Consider the following 13177-nt stretch of genomic DNA (forward strand, 5'->3'; position numbering starts at 1 on the left):
TCAGTATTTTGACATTTGATGACGGTCTATAATGATATATTTTTTTTTAATATATTTTAAAATGTATATAGCCTTATATATTCAAATCTGAAGAAGGGTTGCGTAAAAAGGTACTATTATAATTACGAGAACCAAATAAAAATATCCTTGAGGGGGTTTGCGGTACTACCAGCACCAGTGTTACCAACCAAAGTTAGCTGTCATTTAAACGTCATCCATGTCACCCAAATTTCTAGTGATATTTTTGTTTTTAGCGAAAACGAAACCAAACCGAAAACGTCTGTTCGTATGTCAGGAAAGTACAAGTTTCGATGTGTGATTCAGACGTAATAAATTAAAAAGAAATACAAAAAAAAATAACAAACTATAAAATTGACCGTGTTCCTTAGAACTGTAGCTGTAATTTAGTACTAAATAGGTATTTATTCAAATTAAAACAGTCTTAGAAGAAAATGTCCACACCCGCACGTCGTCGACTCATGAGAGATTTCAAACGGTAAGTAATAAATATTCCCATAGGAGTGTATCCATTTTTAGGATACATTTGGCTCCGTACCCTCGTGCACATACGTAAAAACATTAAAGTACGCAGCAGGAATTAGAAAAAATTGCAAAACCTTAAAGTTGTAATCCAGTGGGCAGGATGCACTGTTTTCTTTGTCACTGGTGGCCTTCCAATGGCCTCTAAACACTGTAAATTTCAAAAAATTGCCCATTATGGCAATTTATTTGACCTTAATGTTACACAGAACTCTTATAAGCTTTATTGATTCATTAGGTTCAGTTTAATATTAAGGAAGTTGCCATAAAAGGGTTTGCAAATTGGTACATAATGATGAAACAAACTTGTTCCTATGATTATGTTTTTTATTTAAGGACATAATTTTAAGTTTTCAAAGGCAGATGTACTTTTAATGTTTGTTTTTATATGCTTGGCCAAAAGGGTTTGATCCAAGGTCTAAACTTGATTTTATGATGCAATCCTATATATGAAAAGTTACCCCCATTTAGCTTATGGATGGTTTAAACCATTTGGCAAAGAGGGTTTTATCTCTTGGCCCTTGACCCCAATTCTTCTTTTTAATATTTAAATACCAAATATTAAAATAATATAAATCATTAAAAATAGGAGTGTGATTGTAGCAAAAATAATGCTAACATAATTATTGTCGATTAATTCAAATTCATTTATTGGTGCCAACATACAAAGTAGGGTCAATGAGCCAGTGGTCGGACAATTTAGAGAAAACTAAATTAAAAATCATGAATAAGAAAATATTGATAGGTTTGATAGAACCAAAGTCTTTTGATATGAATAATTTGGTTATTTGGGATAAAGTTAAATATATCAGTTTTGTCCATAAATTTACTTAGTATTTTTGGTATTTACTTAAGTAAAAAAAATGCTGTTTTGTTGGTAGTTGGAGAGTCTTTGCCAATGGTCGGCCGGGACCTTCCGGGACACCTTCTTATTGGCTGATTCTTTACAGTCCCGTATTATCAAAGGTTTACTAGAATTTAAGTGCAAATTTAATGTTGCAGTTTTAAAACCTACTTATTTTTGTTTGTTTTATTAATAAAAAATTTAAATCATGGGTAATTATATAAAAGGCTATTAAATAAAATAAACATATTTTATTGGGGTAAAAAAACAAAAATTTTCTCCACATAGTATCAGTCAAAACAACAAATAAAAAAAACTTGAGCAAAGAAAAAAAGAAAATGTGCTATATTATGTAAGACAACAAAATCTTGTGTACAAGCATCCTAAAAACTAAAAAATTCCAAATTCACTTTAAATTTCAAATTTCAAACAAACAGAACATCTAAAACACTTTACCATAAAATTTACACACATTACCAAAATTAATCATAACAAAACAGATTGAGAAAAAAAAAAGCATCTTTTTGATAAATTTCATTAAAAAATAAGTAAAGCTGTCAATAAAACAGAATTTAGAGGAAGTAAATTAAATTATTTAACAGGAAACAAAACTAAAACACTAAAATGATGTCAGAGCACAGGTTAAAAGGTATCATTAAAAAAATCGTCAAGGCTATAATATGCCCTGGATAATAAAAGTGATTTTAATTCCTTTTTGAATCTCTTAACTTCTAAAATTTGTCTGATACATAGAGGAACATTGTAAATTTTTTTGCTAAGGTATATAAGTGAGTTCTTGGTGAGGGAGGATGTAGGGATTGGTAAGGGAAAATCATTAACCTGGCGAGTCATATGACCAGTGTTAGAGGGAGGTTTAGGACATTTATGAATAAGAGTAGCTGTTCCTAAGATAAAAAGAGAAAAAAGAGTTAGGATTTTTTGAGATATAAAGAGAGGTTTACAAGAATCTCTTAACCCAGCGGAACATAGGTCTCTAAATGCCTTTTTTTGAATCACAAAAATTATGTTTAATAATCCCTTGTTGCTTAAACCCCAAAAAGGCAAGCCATAACGAAAATGGGACTCAATAAGAGAAAAGTACACTGAACGTGCAACTACCCCTCCCAGCTCATGCCCCACCATTTTTACTGCAAAGCATCCAGAGGATAATTTTGATGCAAGATTTAGGATATGTCAAAGTCAAAAATAGCTTTATTGTTAAGTAACATCATCTGTTGTTAACAAAGCATTATATAAAATCTTAAAGATAGTTGACAACATAATCTTTTACAAAAATATAAAAATTTTAACAATTCTTACATACATAGAATATAGAACACACCCAAAGAAAGGGTAGTAAGAATTCACATTACGCTGCGCAAAACTCTTCACTGTCAAAAAATTGTATTTAAAAACTCGTCTACAGAATAAAATGCTTTAGCAAGCAAGAGTTTCATTATATTTTTCCTAAAACGTTTTTCACAATTTATTAGCCTTATATAAAGGGGTAGGTGGTTAAAAAGCCTTCTGCCCCCGTACACAAAAGAGGACTTAATCTGCTCACTTTTTGGGATAGGCAGAGGTAAAGAGAAGGTTGTTCAGAGATTGTAACCCAAGGAGGGGAGGCCAAGCTGATGGCGATATTTTTTGTGGATAAGACAAACAGTCTCTAAAATAAAAAGGCATGGCAATGTCAGGACAGAGTGTTTTAAAAATAATGGCCTACAGGGGCTACGAAAGGGAGCTGCACACATATAGCGTATGGCTCTTTTTTGCAAAATAAATAGAGAGCTGAACAAATACTGAGAGCACACACCCCAAAACACAATACCGTATCTCAGATAAGACTCAATAAGAGCATGGTAGGCAATTTTGGCCACATCAAGTCCCAGAGAATGTGTTATTACTCTAATAGCATGACAGTTGAATGATAACTTCCCTAATAAAGAGGAGATATGATTTTCAAATTTTAATTGCTTATCAATCGTCAGTCCCAAAAATTTGCATGTTTCAGAAAGACTTATTGTTTCATTTTGCAAAGTAACAGTTCCAAGGTTACATTTAAAAGTTAAAATATTAGTTTTAGAAATATTAAAAGTTAATCTATTAGATTCACACCATGACTTCACAAGAATTAAATCTTCATCAACGATATTCCTTAATCTCTTGGTGTCAGTGTCATGCCAAAGTAATGTTGTATCATCCGCAAAGATAGTAAATTTGCCCTTAATTGGAATTTGAGAGATATCATTGACATATAGCAGGAACAATATTGGTCCGAGAACAGAACCCTGGGGTACACCAGCGTCCATATCCAGACGGGATGACATATCATTGTCAAAGAATACCCTTTGTGTTCTTCCAGATAGGTAACGAAACCAGTCGAGAGCAACTCCTCTGAATCCATAGGTTTCTAGCTTCTGTAGCAGTATTCTGTGACTTACACAGTCAAACGCCTTAGATAAGTCACAGAACACCGCCGCCGCGCTCTCCCCAGCTTTCAACCCCATGTACAGACTCTCCAAAAAATTGAAAATAGCATCAGATGTACCCAGTTTTGTCCGGAATCCAAATTGCTGATGGTTGAGAACATTATGCCGTTTCAGAAATTCCATCATCCTAGTTTTTACCAATCTTTCTACAAGCTTGCCAAGCGTGGGAAGCAGGGCTATGGGTCTGAAATTTGATGGGTCATCATAGTTTCCACCCTTAAATAATGGTATAATCAAGGCATCCTTGAGTAAATGTGGAAAGGACCCACTTGAAAGTGAAACATTTAACACCTCAGCCAAAGAATCAAGGGTTGGTAGCGGTAGCGCTGTTAGGACCTTTAGTGACAGCCCATCCCATCCAGAGGAGTTCTTATTTTTCATTGAGGATAGAGCTTCCATTATTTCAGTAGAATCTGTTGGTCTAAAGAAAAATGTTTCAGGCACCTTAATGTTGTGTAAGTATAAGCGCGGATCTCTAACAGACTGAGGCAATAATATTGATAGACCCAAAGCAACACCCTGGAAAAAATAATTGAGTGTTTCGGCCGACACCGTGCTATTAGAAACAGAAGGGTTCCCACGTTCGCCTCGTAAGTCATTAACAATTTTCCAAGACTCTCTAGACTTATTTCTTGATTGGTTTATTTTACTTGAGTAGTATAAGTTTTTTGCCAATTTCACTGTATCGCGGTAAATTTTGCGATATCTATTAAAGTAGGATATGAATTTGGAGTTGTCCAGGGCAAACTTTCGTATGGAGTGCAAACACCGAAGATTTTTACCAGAAACTAATACCCCCTGCTATACCAGGGTCTTCTCCTTTTTTCCCTAATTGTCACCATGGGGAAAGTTGACTCAAAAACATCCACTAAAGTTGAATGGAAACTCTCAAAAGGATCACCGTTGTTAAGTATGATACCATTCCAGTCTATTGAATTACAACATTCTTTAAACTTACAGAAATTTTTTCTAGTGAACAACCTTCCTCACTTTTTTTTTCTTGAGGTACACTTTTTTTCACTTAGAAGAAAGGAACATAATACGGCCTCATGATCAGACAACCCGGCATTTTCAATTCTACATGCAACCTGCGTTTCACAGAGAGTAGAGCAAACATAATCTAAAAGTGATGCTGAATTAGCAGTGATGCGAGTAGGTTGGTCAACATGCAAACTTAAATTAAAAGATTTCAGCACTCTATGTATCAACAAATGATTGTTAGAGTTATTGCAGTCTAAAAAATTTACATTAATGTCACCTGTCAATATTAGTGATGCATTTACCGATATTTGGCTTAAAATGTTATATAATTTATCAATAAAACTACTAAAATTACTCGAGGGTGACCTGTAAAGGCCTAAAATGTACAAATTTAATTCTTTAGAATAAACAAGGAGATACTCAAACTTGGTTATATCAACAAAGTTATATCTTTCTAAAAACTTATTCTCTATTAATATCAAAGTTCCACCATGATTATACTGAGTACGGGAATAGATGGATGCGAGAGCATAACTTTCTATAAAAAAAGGTTCACCCTGTTTGAGCCAATGTTCAGTCAAAACAACAATGACAGGGTTATCTTCATATGCTAAAAATAAAGAGAGTTCATCAGATTAATTTCTGACTGACTGAATATTTAAAAGGGCTATGATTCCATAAAATGGTGATATCATCAGCAAACTGAACCACTTTGCCCTGCAGTTTTAATGAACCCAAATCATTTACATAGAGCAAAAATAATAGTGGTCCTAACACTGAACCCTGAGGTACTCCAGTTTTAAGGGATCTGGAATCGGATAAACATCCAGATACTGTAACTCTTTGGGTACGATTAGACAGAGCCATAATTATTGAGCTTAGACAGCAGTATTCCATGATCTACACAATCAAATGCCTTAGATACATCGCAAAACACTGCCGCCGCGGACTCTCCAGAATTTAAGGACACATAGACACTCTCCAAAAAGCCGAAAACAGCGTCATGAGTCCCTTTTCCCGTTTGAAATCCAAACTGATTTGCAGATAAAATGCAATTATGTTGCAAAAAAGACAAAATTCTGATTTTTGCAAGTTTTTCAACTATCTTGGAGAGGGTAGATAATATAGAAATTGGATGGAAATTACAAGGCTCACTCAAATCTCCACCCTTATAAAAAAGAATAACCACTGCCTCTTTCAAACATGCTGGAAAGATGCCATTATTGACTTTTCTGATGATTTAGAGTGTCTATTTATTAAAGTAAATATAGGCAAAACAATTTTTCTTGTTGGAACAGTCTATAGACCACCAAGGTCAGATTTAGGGCGTTGTGTTGAATGTTTTGATGATATATTATCACATGCATGTCTACAGTATGAGAATATTATCATCCTGGGTGATGTTAATGTTAATCATTTTACAAATAATATTTTACTTGATTGTCTTACAGCTTATGATTTTACTCAGTTAATAAATGAGCCTACTCGTATTGCTGCTATGGCACAAACACTCATTGATGTTATCTATTTTAATAAACCCTCAAATGTTACAAGTACAGCAGTACTTAACGCTGATCTAATTAGTGACCATCAAGCTATATTCTGCAGTGTCGAGATTGCGGCACGGAGTAGGGAGATAAAAACGAAACTCTATCGTAATTTTAAACATTTTAATAAAAATGATTTTTATAAGGACCTGAATAAAATTGTGTGGGATAATGTGTACTATATCAATAATCTAGACGAAAAAATTCAGTATCTTACTAGTAATATTTGCTCATTATTTGATAGACATGCACCCTTTACGACGTCAAAAATTTCTAAGCCTTATACCCCGTGGATAACTGCAAATGTGCAGCTTTTTATAAAAGAAAAAAATAAGGCATTGTCAAGTTTTAAAAAATCTAAAAATTTGACTGATTGGGCATATTATAGACAGATGCGTAATCTTGTGGTGGGAATGATTAGACGAGAAAAAAGAAATTATCTGCAATTTCATCAGAACATCAGAGATAGTAAACAGTTATGGAGAGCTATTAATAATCTAAGTCTAAAAAATGTCTCTAATCGTTCTATTCCTTTAAATCTCCGAGATCCAAACAAAATTAATGACTATTTTGCTTCAGTTTATAGCCCGTTAGGTAGTTGCCCCGAAGAAGTTGCTAATTTTCAGAACAAACAGTTCAAACATGATCTAAATTTTTCATTTCGATTAGCCAAAGTTGAGGAAATTTCTAAAATAGTCTTAAGCCTAAAATCAAATGCACACGGTTGTGATTCAATATCAGCGCTAATGCTGCAACACTGTATTCCAAAGCTATCTCCACATATTACGCATATTATAAACTGTTGCCTAGAAACTGGGTATTTTCCGGGTATGTGGAAAATTTCTCTCTTAACACCTTTGGCTAAAATTAATAATCCAACTAATTTCAGCGACCTTAGACCTATTTCAATTATCCCGGTCATCGCTAAAGTTTTGGAAAAGTTTATACAGCAGCAAATTTATGACTTTCTCACCTCCAATAATATTATTCCGCATAAGCAATCTGGGTTTAGAAAACAACATAGCACGACATCTGTCTTACTAAACGTTACCCAAGAGATAATTTCTGCAATGGATAAAGGAGACTCCACAGCACTTATAATGCTTGATTTTTCCAAGGCATTTGACACCTTGGATCATCATTTGCTTTTGGCAAAGTTGGCTTATTATGGCTTTGATAATGTTTCCCAAATGTTTTTTAAATCCTACTTATCCAACAGAAGGCAAATGGTGGTCTTGGAAGATCAGACTTTTTCAAATATCAAATATATAACATCTGGAGTACCTCAGGGATCTGTTTTGGGACCTCTCTTATTTCTAATGTATGTTTCGGATTTGTTTAAAGTTGTAAAACACTGCCAGATCCAGGGGTTCGCGGATGATATGCAAATCTATCATTCTTTTAAAGCTGAATCTGTATTGGAGGCAACAAATAAAATAAACGACGATCTTTCTAGAATTTCCTTCTTTTCCTCTCAAAATAATTTAAAACTCAATCCTTCAAAGTGTTGTGTTATGTGCTTTACTTCTAAGAACAAAAGAAGAATAGCATTGGACGGTTTAAAGCTTTTTGTGGGAGGTAATCAGCTAAGTATGGTTAAATGTGCAAAAAATCTTGGATTGCTTCTGGATGATGAATTGCGCTTTAAGTTACACGTTTCTAATGTTATTAAAAAGTCATACTATTCTTTAAAGCCATTGTATGCAAACAGAAATATAATTAATTTTAAGGTAAGGAAAAAACTGTGTGAGTCTCTAGTATTACCTATTATGAATTACTGCAATATTGTTTATTATCCATGTTTGGACAAAATCACTGCGTACCGATTGCAAAAGCTGCAAAATCAATGCTGCAGATTTATTTATGGACTGAGAAAGTTTGATAGAGTCTCTGCAAGGCTATGTGAACTTAGTTGGCTGCGCGTGGAAAATCTATTCTCTTTGCAATTGGCGGTTTTTGTGCATAGACTGCTAGCGTCGTCTACTCCTCCCTACCTCCGCAAAAAACTTACTTTTCGGAAAAATTTACATGATGCAAATCTGAGATTTATAAATAAGTTGTCAATTCCCAGATATCGAACAGCCTTCTTTCGTCGTAGTTTTCTGTATAATGCTGTGGCAATTTACAATGACCTTGTTCCGAATCCTATAAAAGAAATGTCAGTAGCGGGTTTCAAGAAAAAACTAAAGCTGCATTTTTTAACAAAACAGAATAGCTAAATTGTCAGTAGGTATTTCTTATTTATAATTTTTTGATTTTTATGGACCAATGGGTGTATATCTGTTTATTTTTATATTAATATTAGTGTTACTATTACAAATGTTAATTTTTTTCTTTCAGTTGTGCTATCTAAAATAATTTTGCTTACTTTTTTAAATAGGTTAAGTAGATTAGCCTTTGGCTAGACTTCGCCTATGTACACTATTGAAAAGTACAAATAAAGCCATTATTTATTTATTTTATTTATTTATTTATTATGAAAGGAATTGTTTATGGCAGAAGCTAAGGCATTCAATGCTGAGTCAGGCAAAAGGAGTAGTAATTTTGATGATATCCCATCAGCTCCAGCTGATTTATGTTTTTTTAAGCTTTTAATTGCATCTTTAACGTCAGTAAGGCTAACAGGATAAAAAAAAAGAATTTTGAACTGACACTTGTTGAATATAATGCAAAGGATCAATATTAGTATTCACATCCTTGAGCCATAAATGAGGAATATTACAGTAATAATCATTTAAACTATTTGGTCTTACTTCTGGTTCTGAAACTTTCTTGTGACAAGGCCTGAAGTCATTTATAATTGACCAACATTGTCTCTGCTGGACACATTCAAGCGGTCACTATAATATTTAACCTTTGCTGCTTTTATCGTCTTTCTGTATATACTATGATATTTCTGATGATAAAGAATAATGTTTGCATTAGTTGTATACTTGCACAACTTAGCCAAAAAACGGAGGTTTTTAGCTGAAGTTCTGAGGCCTGCTGTGACCCATGGTTTTCTATTTTTCATTTTAAGCCTCTTTTTAGGAAAACACTGATTGATCTTGTCACATAGCACATGAAATAACAAAGTAAACGGGTCAGGAGCCATTTCAACTGCATTCCAATTAACCAAAGCTGTAGTAGAAGAAAAAGCATTAAAATTTGCTCTGCTGAAAATTCATCCTATATAATGAGATGAAGGAAATACAGTGTTACATGGAATCCTAGCGAGAATGGCTTCATGGTCAGAAATACCAGATGAGAGTACTCTACATGACACATCATTTAAATTTGTACACAAATAATCAATAGTAGTTGCAGATCAGGATGTTATACATGTGGGTGAAAGAACATGCATCTTTAAGTCATAAGATTCCAATATACTTAAAAGGGATGTATGATATGATAGCAAGCTTAGATCAGTGAAGTTAATATTAAAGTCACCAGCCAATATAACTATGGAGTGTAGAGACAATTGGGATAATAGAGAATCAAGTTTGTCCAGGAACATACCAATATCTCCTGTGGGTGTCTATAAACACAAAGAACATATAAATTAAATTGCTTACAAAAACAAAGGGAGAATTCAAAAACCTTCTCCAACAGAAAGCTATCATACTTATTAATTTTACAGAAAAAAGCTTCAATTGTTTGTTTAACTTAAATAGCTGTTCCTCCATGTATGGAGTGTTGCTGACAAAAAATTGATATAGGAATATAATCAGATATTAAGAAACATTCGTTAGGCTTTAACCAGTGCTCAGTTAGTAATACAATATCAGGAAAATCACATGAATCAAGTAAAAGATGAAGCTCATCCATTTTATTTCTTAGAGACTGTATATTTAAAATAAAACTACTGAAACTTTTCGCATGCTTATTTTCAATGTTTTTTATAGAATGTGAGTGAACTTCATCTTCTGTGTATTTATCTATAAAAAAGAATCCCTATCACAGTCAGTATCTAGAAGTCCAGGTTGATTACTTGGTTTTATTGTGGACACATTTTTTGATGAAATGCTACTTTTGAAATGTTTTAAAATATGGGTATACAGTAAAATGATGCCAAATCTGATCCAAAGTTGCTGGCATGATTAGACTCTAAAATTCTATTTAGATTAATATTATTTGCATGAAATATTCTATAGAGAGCCTTATTGCTATTATAAATTACATTATGGTTTGGATACATGTAAGGGCTTGTCATCACTAAACTATTGCTATGTAAATGTATAAAATTTTTTTTAATATCAAATGATGAGTAAATACCATTTAACATTAAAATTAACATATCATTTTCTGTAAATTTCCTAAACCATAGATGATGCAGTATAAATCAGTTCATTGTTTGTACCTCCTGGCTTCAGGAAACATTGGACTTTTTAGTTAGCTTCAAACTTCATGAAAATAAGCACAAAGTTTTCCAAGTACTTTTGAAATAACACATTACTGCAATACATATTTTAAAGACATTGGTATGGAGATGGAGAAAAAAATAAAACACACATTACCCTTAAATTGTAAAAGACAAAAGACACCCCTCAAAAATCTTTATATTTAAAGTCAGTAATGAAAAACAAACTTATCAAACAAATATTTACACTAAAAAATTATGCCACAGGAAAGGATGGAATTTTCTCATGAATTGTTAAACGTGTACATATAGAAATAATTAAACCCCTAATATATATTAATTTTTAAGTACGACAGATGCTATGTATTTACTAGTCTCAGAAATAGCAAATAATCTTAATGTCAGTAATAAAGTGATATTGATGTTTATAGATCTTGCGAAAGCGTTCAATACTGTGCCTCATCAAAAACTCTTTGAGATGTGTTATCACATTATGGTGTTCGAGGCATGGTATTGATTGAACCTTTTTAAAAGCTATATTTCTGATAGAGATCAATTTCTAAAACTAATATATATAATAGGTTTAATATACCGCAGCTCGGAGAAGGGACTTCAGGTTGACTCAATATATACAGATTTTTCCAAGGCTTTTGATAGGGTTGTTTTTAAATTACACTTTTTTGTATCTCTGTTTTGAAATAAAACAACCAAATTTCTTTAAAATTACGGTGTGATTTATTCCGGTTGTACTCTCAACACACATATACAGAAACCTAACCTATCTTCTTCCTCCCGCTTCGTCGCGTCGTGCCTGTACGTACGCATGCAAAAAAACCCTGGCTTACGTAATTCGATGTTGCCGCTGTGACATATTTTTATTGGTATTTAAACATTTAAACATGCCCCCCGCCTTGAAGCCACTAGGGGTTCAATAAAAAGAAGAAAGAAACATAAGAACACATACTCTAAAGCTATGACCTTCACACATTAGGTATAAACTTATAAGACTAAACAACCCGAGAAACAACCTTTAATTAAATTTAAGGCCTAATTTTAACATCAACTCGAACATCACTGTCTTAGGAGTTAGGGATGTCACTAGAGCATGGTTCCTCTAAAGCATCTATAGGTAGTACACAAATTTTAGTAAATGCCCTTTTAATCACTCCATGCTCAGTTTTTATGGTTGCCACTCTAGCCACTCCATCTTGACCAGGATGAACTTTCTCGATACGACCCATACACCACCGAAGAGGAGAAATGTTGTTTTCCTTAACAACTACCAACATGCCTGGTTTCAGGCTTTGTAGACTGGTGTGCCACTTTTGCAGAACTTGCAGCTCGGAGACATATTCAACTGCCCAACGCGACCAGAAATGTTGTTGCATCTGTTGAATGCGTTGATACACGGAAAGTCTATTTTCGGGTATATGTCGCACCTCTGGATCTGGTAAAGACATCATTGGTCGCCCAATCAAAAAATGTGAGGGAGTTAGAGCGGAATAGTCACTAGGGTCATTGGACATGGGTGTTAGGGGTCGGGAGTTTAAAATGGCTTCAATTTCACACAAAACAGTAGAAAAATCTTCAAATACTAAACACGCATTTGCCAGTACCCTCTTTAAATGAACCTTGCAGGATTTTACACCGGCCTCCCATAGCCCTCCGAAATGAGGTGAAAAGGCAGGTATGAAATGCCACTCCACACCTTGATTGGCAATTAATTCACTAATATTATCACTGGACTCCTGAAGAAACTTACCAAGTGCCTCTAGTTCACTCTTAGCCCCAACAAAATTTGTACCATTATCTGAGAACATCTTGTTGGGTTTACCACGCCGCGCCACAAATCGCCGAAATATCGCTATAAAGGCTTCTTTAGTTAGTTCAGTTACTACTTCAAGGTGTATAGCTTTTGTAGTAAAACAGACAAAAACTGCGATATATCCCTTTATTTTAATACACCCCTTACCCCTTTTATTTTTAATAAGCACTGGACCCGCATAGTCTACTCCACATGAAGAAAAAGGAGGGGCAGGTATTACCCGATCAGCAGGTAACATTCCCATAATGACACTCTTATTTCTTGGTTTAGCTCTGAAACACCTGACACATTCATACACTATCTTTCTAGCTAGAGTTCTGCCTCCTATAGGCCAGTACTTATCTCTCACCGAATATAATAGCAACTGGGGACCAGCATGATATAATCTAATGTGCTCATGCTTGAATAGAAGACCTGTAAGCTCATGTTTACTATTAAGCACAATTGGATGTTTTTTATCGAAATCAAAATTAGATTGTTCTAACCGCTCACCTACTCTAAGGAATCCTTTGTCATCTAGAAATGGATTTAACCTTTTAAGTTTGCTAGATTTACTCACACTTCTATTGTTGGATAAATCTATTATTTCTTCACTAAAACTTTTCTGTT

The 13177-nt window shown here is 33.8% G+C and overlaps 1 protein-coding gene across 1 annotated transcript in view; it reads left to right on the top strand.

Moving 5' to 3' along the window:
- The first annotated feature begins 235 nt into the window (after positions 1-235).
- Positions 236-13177, top strand: part of LOC126746880 (ubiquitin-conjugating enzyme E2-17 kDa) — a 42040-nt gene continuing 29098 nt past the window's right edge. The window contains exon 1 of the mRNA XM_050455285.1: positions 236-496. Coding sequence (XP_050311242.1) covers positions 453-496 — 44 coding nt within the window. The 5' untranslated portion in view covers positions 236-452. The remainder of the gene's footprint in view (positions 497-13177) is intronic.

The sequence above is a fragment of the Anthonomus grandis genome, chromosome 18 (assembly GCF_022605725.1).
Source record: "Anthonomus grandis grandis chromosome 18, icAntGran1.3, whole genome shotgun sequence".
NCBI classification, from domain to species: domain Eukaryota; kingdom Metazoa; phylum Arthropoda; class Insecta; order Coleoptera; family Curculionidae; genus Anthonomus; species Anthonomus grandis.